The sequence below is a fragment of the Diadema antillarum genome, unplaced genomic scaffold, assembly GCF_040938485.1.
Source record: "Diadema antillarum isolate AM-2024a unplaced genomic scaffold, OU_Dant_1.0 scf00000068, whole genome shotgun sequence".
Lineage (NCBI taxonomy): Eukaryota > Metazoa > Echinodermata > Echinoidea > Diadematoida > Diadematidae > Diadema > Diadema antillarum.
In genome coordinates, this window is record NW_027270957.1 from 856,992 (window position 1) to 870,200 (window position 13,209).

General features: G+C 37.9%; 1 protein-coding gene across 1 annotated transcript; it reads left to right on the forward strand.

Annotated features, from left to right (window-relative positions):
* The first annotated feature begins 7,983 nt into the window (after window positions 1–7,983).
* LOC139716644 (oncoprotein-induced transcript 3 protein-like) lies at window positions 7,984–12,223 on the forward strand. The gene is made up of 5 exons (XM_071628171.1): window positions 7,984–8,130; window positions 8,670–9,070; window positions 10,148–10,250; window positions 10,822–11,017; window positions 12,057–12,223. The coding sequence occupies exons 1-5, from the start codon at window positions 7,984–7,986 to the stop codon at window positions 12,221–12,223; spliced, it is 1,014 nt and encodes a 337-aa protein (XP_071484272.1).
* The last annotated feature ends 986 nt before the right edge of the window (window positions 12,224–13,209 follow it).

Sequence of the window (13,209 nt, forward strand, 5' to 3'; positions counted from 1 at the left end):
ACCTCGCCTGATACAACTGATGTGAATACAACAGGTACGGCTAGTGCTACTTTATTTGAGCTGCTTAAAAAGAACAACGTACATATAAGTAAAACCTTTATACATAATTCGGGTACACCAAAGTACTGATCGAAGTACTCTCATGGACTGTATATTTGTTTCGTATATTCTACGGAATTATTACCATTGTATCACCGTTGAAGGTGGGAAAAGAGAATGAAAATGTTAACAATGTCAGGTCGCTTCCACCGACTTACCAGTCTTCTTGTTCACGATGTTAAATTATGTGGATTGCCTATCGAACTCGTGCATTGTTTGTGTATTAATTAATACAGTTCTATCATTGCTGCAGGTTGGGAAAGAGAGGATAAATGTCAGAAAAAAAAGGAAAATTGCTTGTAATATTAATGTCTCAGTGAATCGGGTTCAATGCAATACAAGTATCTCAAATTTCTGCAAGATTCTATGGCTTTTGCGTTACGACAAAATTTATCTTGAGCGTTTCATTCACAAAAATGTCTTGCTATATAACTACTGAGTACTTAATAAAAGCCTTTGAACAATGCTGCGATATAAACGACCCTACATACTCATTAAATTGATAGTTTACGTCTTTGAATTTGGAAAATATATTATGCTCCCGAATAAGCGGATAATGTTAAACGTACACTATATATGCGATGCTTTTGAAAAACTGTTTACTCTAATTCGGCCCAGACCTGCAACATGTTATAGCACAGGTAAAATGATATGCATGTATCACTTTTTTTTTTTCTTGATACGTATTACTTCTATTTTCTGGCTTTGAGTGTGTTTCGATTGTTATTTGTTTGACAAAAGATTTTCATTTTTTCCCAATTTTCTTTTTGAATGAGTGTTAACAGTGATGAAACCTTCTCAAACCATTCGTGTCTCCTTTATATTTCAGTGACCTACCTCAATCTAGCAGCTGGAGAGACGATAGTGCTTGAATCACCCAAGTATCCTAGTAATTATCCGAACAATGCCGACATTCTTTGGTTGATCTCTATCCCGGAAAACTACTCCCTTCTAATCGTCTTCCGTAATTTCTCGACGGAGAAATATTGTGACTATCTGGTGATCGGAAGCGGAATTTCGCCGGAGCACGTGGACAGCATGGAAATCGCTCGATACCATGGCTACGAATTACCGGAAGACCTGAGGTGTGGATCACATTCCGAAAATATTCCGATATTGTTCTTATGATACTTCTGTTGAATTTGCATGGAAGTGAATAAGGTTTTACTAATTGCGTCGTCTCATGCATCGCAACCAAATAACTGGACTGCACATTAAAATCAACGTCATTACTAATAATAAAAGTAATTCTTACATACATAGAATGAGGAAATTGAATATATACTATATATAAAGCAATGCAACAGACTGGGAAAGTATGATATCAAAATCGAGTTAATTACGGGCATTACTAATTAAGGCGAAATTTCTTTTGTACACAACCAAAAAAAAAAAAACTATTTACCTTGCGTGAGCTTTCGCCTACTGTCTGTAGGCTTCATCAGACTGACGTTGACTCGCCGTAGATAGGGTGTACAGTCTTACAGTCGCCTTAAAGAGAGTTACCAATCAGATGAACCTCTTCCAGGATCTACGGGCATTACTGTTTGTTTGTTTGTTTACAGCAATGTAAAATCATTAGCAATACACATATGTGACACAGGATAATGTACAAATGTAGTTTGAAATCCCATTTTATTATTGCAATGTGACTGTTTGATTTATATTTTCTGTGCTCTATAAATACACGGGCTTTGGAAGGCAGTGTGCAAACCTTGATCAGCTCTGACAGTTTGATTATTTAGTGGGTAGTATTTTGCTTTTCTACCGCATTCTCTGATTCTAGACTGCTCGTGCCCAAGGCGTGGATACATTTTATCAGCGATTATTCAGTAACGAAGCAAGGATTTCAACTTGAACTGCGAGTTGACATCAGCGGTAAGAAACAACATGTTTTCTCGGGGTTTCCTTCTGGGGTGCGCATAGCTTAAGAGTTTTAGCCTATTCAAATTTTCACCATGGACCCTAGTAGGGTCCATGTTTTCACTAAGGTTAGGATAGGGTTGTTGGTTGCTGATTTGGTGCAGAATATCGATAGATTCTCATTCAACCCCGGTCGAGTGTTTTGTCCAATGAATGCTGACTTAAGTGAGTCAATTCTATCATTTCTCTTATCAAATATTTTTCTTTTACTCCAAATGAAGAAAGAAAAATATATTTTATTCGCACTAATTCAATGAATTAGTTCTGATTAGTTTTGACCCTATAAAGCCCGGGGGGGGGGGGCACATTGTGCCCCCTACCGTATTTTCGTTTGCCACTCCTACACCCTTGACCCAATTTCAACCAAATTTGGTGACTTTCCCTAAAATCTTATTGCAAACATTTTGGTATATAATTTGGCAATGTTTTCTGGGCTGTAATTTGCTGAAGAACCAAAATATGAAGTAAATATGGTTGTGAATTACCCTGAAATGGTTTTCTTATTATTTCCTTTATTTCATATGACGTAGGCTTCAAACAATAGATATAATAGAAATAATCAAAAATACAGCATTTTCCAAAGACTACCTGTTTATTTTGTGTTATTTTCACACAAGCTTTGCCTGTAATATCATTTGTTGATCATATTATCAATCTGCAAACTCAAATTTTCAATATAATGGAAATATTAAATGCGATACCAATATATGAACCTATCCCAAGCAATATATCAGAGGTTTAATATATTTCTATTTATTGTAATGAATAGCGCCCCCACATACTGACCTTGAGAAATGTCAACCATTAAAAATAGTGAAGGTTGATTTGCTTTACCTTTGCGGTAAATATGAAATTAATTGATACAAAATAAAAGCATATATACTGGGGATAAAGAAATATAAAGAAAAAATATGATTTTTAGCATATTCCCTATGTATTTCTTTATATTTTGGTAAATAGCGCCCTCAATAGGTGACCTTGAGAAATTTCAAATGTTGGGTCATGTAGAGTATGAATTGTTCTATCCATGTGCCAAATATGACGGTGATATATAGGGGGCACAATGTGCCCCCCCCCCCCCCCCCCCCCCCCTTTGGGCCTGGAAGGGGTCAAAATAGCTTGGGCTTTATAGGGTTAACTCATGAATCGAGGCCGGACATACGTGTAATATAGGTTTTCCAATCTCATACGATTTGCATTCGATTTATTAAAACGGTGCGATCATTCAAGTTTGAATGAATTTGAATGATCACCGAGATCAACAGTCCAAAATTAAAGTCACTAGCGCATTCAATTTTCTATTCTAGCATCGCCGTGAAGAAGGTTATGGAATTTAAGTTCACGATAAAGAAAACATTTTCAACATAATGGGCAGTGTTTTTTCGTTGTTTCTTATATTGACTCATCTGTTTGAACAATTACGCAAACTTAATATACCGTAAAATGAGACTTTTGCCTTATCATAGCTAATTTAGCTCGTAAAACTCCACTTTAAAACACATGCATACACATTTTGTTAATATACAATTGTACGACTTTAAACGCTGCTATAGGGAATACATGAATAGAGTACTCGGATAGGCCCTATAGGGGTAAAATATCTGACAACCGGCAAGAGCAATATCACTGGCGAATTCCTTTGGTGAAACAGGTCTACATCTGAGCCGATTGTGGCATTGTATGACATGGACACGGAGAAGGAAGGAATGGAAAAACACAACAAGGCAAATATGAATGTAGACAAAATTCTGGGATATAGTCATTCCCTTAATGTTACAATGATACTATAATGGGATAAAGTGAAGGTGGAAGACAGGTCAACAGGCAAGAACACAAACATTACAAACAAACTTAACGGAATAAATGAAACGTAAACTGCGTGGTATCTTTCTTACGTTGATTGAATTCGAAAGTTCAAAGTGCTAACTTGGGTTCCTATAAATGAAATTGAAATCGGTACTTTGGACGAAATTGAATGCCAACTTTGAGTCATTACACTGAATTAATTTCCCTCTTAATTGAATGAAATAGAATCTAAGAAGAATGACCTGGAACGATATTGAATGCAACGCGGAAAGAATTAAATTGAACCGTAGGAGTAGAGCAGTGACCGAAATCGCTTCAATTTGAACGCCTTTTCATTAATTCGAATGCCAATCTGATGAAATTAGTCGGGAAAATCTGTCGTAAGTACAATCCGACTTGAAACTAGAGTCGATCCTTTCAAATTACCCTGGTATTTGCATTTGACAACCAGCAAGAGTATAAACTGGCGATGCCTTTGGGTAAAACACGTGTAGAGCTGGTCCGATTCTGGTAACTTGTGATGTGGGCACGAAGAAGCCAGGAATGGAATCCAAAATTTAAATATGCATGTGGACTTAGAAGAAATTCTGAGATTACATGGTCATTCCCTAATAGCTGTTAAATCCATATACTGTTAAGGGGTTGATTGAAAGTGAAATAAAGGTCGACAAGACAAATACTTACAATACCATTAGAATTAACTGATTAAGTGGAACTCTAAAATGAAAATAAAATTCTGCAATCAAGTATTTCACAGGGAAAAGAAAACAGGTGATTACGCGTTTATACTTGTTTATATGAATTGAATTTTCACTGTCTCAAATAGTTTTTATCATCGAAAATAAATTCTGAACATGTTCAAAATTTCTTTGCGATAAGAAAAACCGTTTACAACAATTAAAACTGCTTGCAGATTTGATTGCAATTGTTTACTCATTTGATTCCAACTGTTAACTTTTCCGTCGCCATCGTTGATATCGTCGTCGTGGTTGATGTCATCATCGTTGTTGATATCATCTTCATCGTCAGCGGCGGCGTTGTCAACAATTTTCTTGTACCTTCACTGACCGCAGGCGAGACATCACTCGGCAAATGCCTTGTTGTTATTCCAACTATCCCTCAATGTAGCTCTATATTGATATCCTAAGTTTCTCACAACATTACAATTATAGTTCCGTATTGTAACTTTACATTCAAACATCAGAAGCCACTACTCCAGTCGCAACCACGCAGCCGTCACCAACGGGATCAATGACCCCGCCTGATACAACTGGTGTGATTACAACAGGTACGGCTATTGCTACTTTAATTGAGCTGCTTAAGAATAAGGTACATCTAAGTGATACTTTTATATATAATATCAGTACACCAAAGTACCGTTCGAAGCACTCTCATGGACTGTCTATTTGTTTCGTATATTGTACGGAATTATTGCCATTGTATCACTGTTGAAGGTGGGAAAAGCGAATGTAAATGTTAACAATGTCAGATTACTTGCACCGACTTACCAGTCCTTTGTGTTCACAACGTTAAAATACTTTTGTAGATTGCCTATCGAACTCGTACATTGTTTTGCGGAATTAATACAATTTTATCATTGTTGCAGGTTGGGAATGAGAGGGTAGATGTTGAAAAAATGTGAAATTGCTTGTAATATTAATGTCTTAGTGAATCAGGTTCAATCAAATATCTCAATTTTCAGTAAGATTCTATGGCTTTTGCATTACGGCAATTATTTTTATCTTGAGCGTTTCTATCATGCACGAAAAAAAGTCTTGTTATATTACTACTTGATAAAAAACTTTGAACAATGCTGCGATATAAATTTTATCATACTCATTGTAATGATAGTTTGCGCCTTTGAATTTTGAACATAGATTATGCTCCCGAATAACCACATATTTGCTTTTGAAAAATTATTTAACTGAATTCGGCCCAGACCTGCAACATGTTATAGCACAGGTAAAATGATATGCATGTATCATTTTTTTTCTTGATGCATATTACTTACATTTTCTGGTTTGTGTATGGTTCGATTGCTACTTATTTGTCAAAATATTTTCCTTTTTTTTTCAATGAGAGTTAACAATGATGAGATATGGGCAAAGAAGAAATTTTGAGATATACATGACTATTCCTTATAGGTGTTAATCCATATACTGTTAAGGGATAGATTGAAAGTGGAATAAAGGTCGACAAGACAGAAATACATACAATACAATTAGAATTAACTGATTAGATCAAACTCTAAAATGAAAATGAAATTCTACAATCAAGTATTTCGCAGGGGAAAAAAAAACGACCGGTGATAACACGTTTAAACTTGTTTATGTGAATTGAAATTTTACTGTCTCAAACAGTCTTTATCATCGAAATAGATTTTGAACATGTTCAAGATTTCTTTGCGTTAAGAAAAACCATTTATAACAATTAAAACTGCTTGCAGATTTCATTGCAATCGTTTACGTATTTGATTGCAACTGTTAAAACCTAAGATTACCTAGAATACATTCGCAAATATTCACCCTCAGTCTGATTTATCCATGACTTTTGCTTGATTGTCTTTGCAATAGATCGCATTACAGCGATCCCTATGTGCGCATCTGCAGCACCTCCATGTCACCTCTATCATTGATGGAAAGAGCACAGTGTCCCACAGTGTGAAACACAGTGTGAAGCACAGTGTGAACACATTGTGAACACGGTGTGGTATCTGTTTACACTGTTAAATTCAAGTATTTTAACATCGAGAATACATTGCGAATCATCAATTCACATTGTGAAACAGAACATTAATGTGAACTCTCACCACAGTGTGAAATCATCTTGACACTGTTATTAATTCGAGCGTTTTCACAAAGTCGACTGTGTGAACACGTTGTGAACACACTGTGGGACACTGTGTTACACTGTGGTTCTTTCCAGCAGGGATGTCACCTCAATGACCATGGAGGGGAACCAATGAAATTTTATAACTGTAGGTAAGGAATCACTATAACGTGTTTAAGGGAGCGAAAATGTGCAGCACTTAACATGCGTGCATGTTTGTAGGTGAATTCCAGCTTTTAGTGTGCATTTTTTGACTGCATTTACCAGTGTACCTGTTCTTATACCTACAGATCATGCAACCAACGTTCCGCCAACCCAGTCCTTTGAAGGTACGCTCTTGATCTACCACATGTACTGACATTATCAAGAACATCACAGCATTAAATTGGTTCAGTATGAATCGTTAACCAGCAAACAGTGCGATTAAACACAATTAACCTAGATAGTATTTCTGGATTTTATCCTGCAACTTTGGAGCAGAGGGATTGTGGAGCGAATTTGAGTATTATATCATTCTATCACTTTTCACAATCACCGAAACATTTACATATTCTATTAAATCAAACACTAAAGGAAATGAGGAGATGAAAAATAGTCATGAATGTTAGTTTTTCTTCTTCCTTTTTAAGGAAGAGTATGTATCTATCTACCTTGATATTAAGGAGCAGATCTGACAGAAAAAGTGGTAAATGAGATTTGGGACGTTCTGATATTTCATGAGCTTAAACCGAAGCCTTTGCACACATGCCCCCAAAACCCTTGCCCGGAAAACAGACAGCCAGACGCAGATGGATATTAAAGGGAAAGAAAGAATAGTAACAATAAGGGCGAGATATGTCGCAGTTTGCGTTGTGGGCAGTATATAGAGTTCATTCAAACAGTTCGTTTTCATTGAAGTCAACAAAAGGGGAAAAGACGCTCCAGGAACAATTTATATACTGCTTATGGTGCCTCTTGGCACTTGACGTTTGATATTGCAGTAAAATAGCTTCCAGTAGTACATACATCCGAGTATGGAGTATCGTACCCTTTTGTCAATCTTCGTGTCTCAGGTTTGTATTTCACACTGCGCGACTTATTCGAGACTAGGTTGACGGAGAAGGGCGGGACAAGTGGTGAAACCTCACTTGACTGAAGTCTCGGCACTCTCTCGCGTGTTCTCCAATTATCTCGTTGTAAGTTTCGAATGCGATTTGGAGTAGAAATAACTTAGCCACACGGTCTTTATCAAAGGCTACAGGAACCCTTGCTTAATGAAATACAAGAAGGACGCATACATTATTCGTTTTGTCGTCAGATTCAAAAGTTATATGCTCCGGCTCATCAATGACGGTTCTTATCGACAAAAGCCTTCTCTTGGATGGCAGTGTAAACAACGTTCATTTTGAGGATGACACTTGCAATGGCTTCGATCATGACGCTCAAACTGTGGCGCTCTACACAAGCTATGACACGTGTGGAACTAAAATGACGGTAAGTTTTATCAATAGGTCATTTGCCGGTTAATGGCACCTCACAAATCAACCTTGATTTGTCATTCCTCGAAGGGTTACAGTAACGACTATTGGCACCTTCTGTGCAAATATCGTGTTTACAGAGATATATTCTTACCCTTCTCATAGAGTAGTTTATTTACATACACGATATTTTTTTGCAGAGACGAAGTCGAGGATGGCTGCCTGCAACATAAGTTGAAATACTTCGGATTGATCAATCAGTATTTTTCTCCCACACCAGCCATCGTCTATTATAAGCATGTCAATAATCAGATAGCTACAGATTAAATGGGGCATAATACAGTAATATGATATCCGCTTCGTGCTCTACCAGCTTCCAGAAAACAGAGTGGTATTATTGAGAACTACTGAATCTAGCGCAGTGCATCCTACCCCTATTCCCCAATACCTCAATGAACCTCGGTTATCGTTAAAAAAAAGAATGAATAGATGAACTGGGCACACAAGAAATATATCGTCAGTTTAGTAGTGTTCCCTTCTGAATTCTGAATATAGGTGACGGACGATAAAATCATCTACTCAAACCTCGTGACGTATTACACTGCTCAGGAGATCAATGGGACAGTTATCACGCGCGATAAAAACCTACAGATATCTGTGCGATGCGAGCTAAATCGACGCCGACTTCTCGAGAAAAGTTACCTCCCACTTATAGGCCTCATTACATACACAGAAGCAGGTTTGGGGAACTTTTCTCTCAGCCTCGATCGCTATAGGGACGATTCCTTCGACGCGCCCATTACCGACGACCAGTCCGAAGTCAGACTCGGAGACCCACTATACTTCGCTGTCGACCTGTTGTCCGTCGGAGGGCTAACCGTGTTTATTGAGAACTGCTGGGCCACTCCAACCCCGTACCCCAACGACAATAAACGCTATGTCTTTCTGACAGATGGGTGAGTTATTCGTTTCTCATTCGCTTTGAAAGACACATCAAAATCAGTCATGTTACCGCATAATTTCTTTACAGCAGCAGTCCAACTTTTGACGTAATGGTAGTTCAATCGGCAGTGCGAAATGCAATGCCGCCAGGTCCTTGATGACAAGTAAATGAATTCAGTTGAAAACAACAACAACAACAACAACAAATTTATTGGATATCGCGGTCCAAAGGATTATTCACGACACTGTCGATAAGAAAGTCGAGGTTTAGCCCATTCTGTACGGGAACCTGGTGGCCTGCGTTTTAAATCAATGGGCATTTCAGAATTCAGTATGGATTTCAGAATTCAGTATGGAACGGTGTATTTAATGGCCAGTGATGGCTCTGGGGCACCACAGCAAATGAATTATAATCCACAAAATTCCCCTTTTTAATTACTTGGTAGAAAGTTAAATGCTGAACAGGATATATTTCGGCTACAAAGTAAGGTAATAAAACATGAATTAAAGCACAAAGGTGGTACAATTGAAACCATGGTTTAAACCATGGACAAGACCGTAGATTTTTATGGGGCGCCAAGTGTCGCATGGCCTATTTCGTTACAAAATCAGTAATTTCGTCGATTTCGTCGACGAAATGTTAACATTACGTTGACGAAATTATTTCGTTAACGAAAGGGTCATTTTGTTAACGAAATGACTGATTTCGTAACGAAATGGGCCATACCACACTTGGCGCCCCATAAAAAACTACGGTCTTTGTCCATGGTTTAAACCATGGTTTCAATTGTACCACCTTCATGAATTCGGGCCTATAAGAGTCATCCCCGTTTGAAAAGTGTGCCCAAAAAGTGGACTTATTGCTCCATTACCCAGACATCACTATGAGCATAATAACTTGAAGTAAAGCCGTAGAAAAATATCGTTATTAATGCTATTTTCGTACAGATAACTTTGTCCTTGCCATTACCAAATATATAATTATCGGAATATGAATATGTTGCGAGTGAAAGATTATGATGAAGATGATAATTGTCATAATCATTATAAGTATTACCTTGTTTCTTTCTCTTGTCGTTCATGGGTCCCAGATGTGAGGAGGATCCGACACTGCAGATTATATCATATCACGGGGATCCGTCATTCCAGCCGTTCATCATAGATGCATTCACGTTCATCGAGGAGAACCCTGAGGTCAGTAGAATGATGGTATCCGGCTTTGAGTGGGACAGCGATATAGTATATATATATATATATATATATATATATATATATTCTGTTCAGTTATTTTTCTTCTTTTTTTTAATGGGGCGTGATAGTCCGGCGGAATCTTCCAAGAAGCATTACGAGTAGAAGTGTTTACAGTTCTCATCTATCAAACACTAAAATACCACATTGAATGGTATATATATATATACATGTATATATATATATATATATATATATATATATTATGTTACATATTCACATACGTTTATTCTTATATGTACGTTTTCATGCTGAAATCACAACTTCATTGAAGAGAAACCACGGCCAATGACAAATAGAAATTATCTTCTAACACTGTCTCATCTACACTGTGATATAGATAATGTAACTATATTGCCACTCGTAACGATGGTAGTACCTCTATGTGGTGAGGTATCCTGCATGCAGACTCTTAAATGTTGTCTGGTTGTAGTACGAGAAACCAGTCGGTCATCCATGATAAATTCACCCTTGTTCCTGCTTTCTTAGAAACTTTCATTTTATGTCAATTGCAAAGGTTTTCATTCACTGTGAGGTGCTCGTGTGCGACAGCGATGATCAAACCTCGCGCTGCGTTCAGGGATGTCAGTCACGTGTTCGTCGCAACGGTCATGAGAAGCCCCGCGGTTCAAGATCCGCTCCGCATCTCATTTCGAGCGGACCCCTCTCCCTCCTAAGGGACGACACCTCTCATATGGACGATCAACCTATAGGTAAATTCTAGCGTCGACTTTCCCCCTCGGTTGATGCTTTTGCAGTCCTGAAACTAATTTTGGGCATGCGTGCTGTGCGTTGTAGGGTTTCAATTGGTTTTCAGGCTTTGGTAAATTAGCGCGTAAGGCATTTCCCTAGGTATGTAACATTTCATAATTATGCACTGTGGTGTTTCAAAAATGGTTTCATATGGGGACTGACTACCACATTATACATCTATAGTCTGTCGGGTACTCTTTCCCCATATCTTACTGGTTTTCATCTTCAAAACTAGCGATTTCTTCACAGACAATGACAATATATGTATTCTTGATGGTCAAATTAACGCCATAAGTATTCAAGGGAAGGCTTCGCTACCCAATTAGTATTTTGCTGTTGTTGTTGTTATTTTAAGTCCTACAAACGGAGGGGGCGCTGTAGCATAGTGGATAAGACTCCCAATTCCCAATCGGAGGACTTGAGTTCTATTCTCGCCCAGTGCTTGCGTCCTTCAATTGGACACAATGTTTTAACCCACCATGTCCCTCTCGACCCAGGTGTATAGATGGTGTGGGTACCTGGCAACGCTAAGGTGATAATAATGGCAGAGACCTCTGGTAGATCAGTGGCAACACTGAAGAGGATACTCTGGATAAATAGGACCCTCTGGATAAATAGGACCTTATTATCATCATTATCATTATAAACAGAAAAAAATTCACAAACACAAAATCATTCGAGGGTTTCATTTTAGTCCTTCGAATGGTCTGTTGCGTGAAAATGAGCTGAATGGTTACCGCAGTTACACTAACAGTAAACTTTTGTCACAATGATATTATGCCACTCAATGTATTGCAAAATCGTCAAATCTGATTTCGTTACGCTTTTGGAATAAGTGTATGGTAGTGCACGTCCTTTAAGAACGGAACTCAAAGGTTTACTGCTTCTTAGTGAAAGCAGGGATTCCACTGTGGTAATCTTTTTTTTTTCTCAAAAAAAAACAAAAAAAAACTTCACCTCTTTTTCCCCTCCCTCGGTTTCTTCGCCATTTCTCCATAGGAGCTCAATTCAGTTATCTCATGATTGGCGCCGTTGTGGGAGCTTCAGTTGCTGTGGGGTGCATGATGGTCGTCATGGTAACCGTGTTCCTCTTTGTAAAGTCCTACCGAGGCCCTGCTCGAGGCGGCTATCAGCGCCTACGTGTGGATGCAAACGACAACGAATGAAGTTCTCCCCTGTTTCCTGCTCCCAATGCAGAAAACGTATTATCAAAGATTTCCCCGAATTTTTAGTGTAAACTTTAACTTCATTTTCTTCTTTTACACAGAGAGCACTAAGTAAAATGTTTAGGTTTCAATGGTACACGTTGTTATTTTGACAACAAAAATGATATTGGTGTTGATCTAGATTTCAGCTAATTTCTCCTAATTGTGTAACGAAATGTCAATAATTATTAATTGTAACACCATAATGTACAATGATACAATGGGAAAGGTGGATTGGCCCACTGAAAGACAATGTCTTGTTGAAGACACAGTTGAACATTATGGTAGCTCAATTGCTGAGGAAATGCTGGTTAATTAAGCTGTATAGTGATATTCAAAAGCACAACCAGCGTACAGAGAGAGAGAGAGAGAGATGAGAATTACGCTGTTAATATCAAGAGATCTTTAAACATAATAATAGTGCTATCAAAAGTTTTGCTGAATGTTTTTTATCATTGAGTAGTGTAAAGCTGGTTACTCAGAATGCTTACCTTCTCAAGTCATTTAGTGTTTATTTTCTACTGTTACGCAGTGCGCTTTTAAGCGCGGATCTTTCAAATAAAATCATTAAACTGTAAAAGGAAATATGCTAGAACAGGAATACAGAGACGAGGAGAACACGACACAAACCTGTACAGCTAGAGCATCATACAGACACAACAAAGGGGACTTGTAAACTGAGACTTTCACAGTACCCATAAAAGAAGATATGGGTATATAGGAAACAAGTAGAGGTTGGTAGGATACTGATAATTTGTAACCATGGAAACATGTAATACTCAGTGAGAAGGCCCCATAGTTAGTGGACAACTCACCTGTCATAGTATGGTATCTTTTTTTTCTTTTTTTAGTGGCTCTATGCATATCGAAACAATTTTCACATGAAACTATTCTTCAATCAACATCGACCGCGACATATTTATAATGCTTCTACAGTGTGTCGGCAA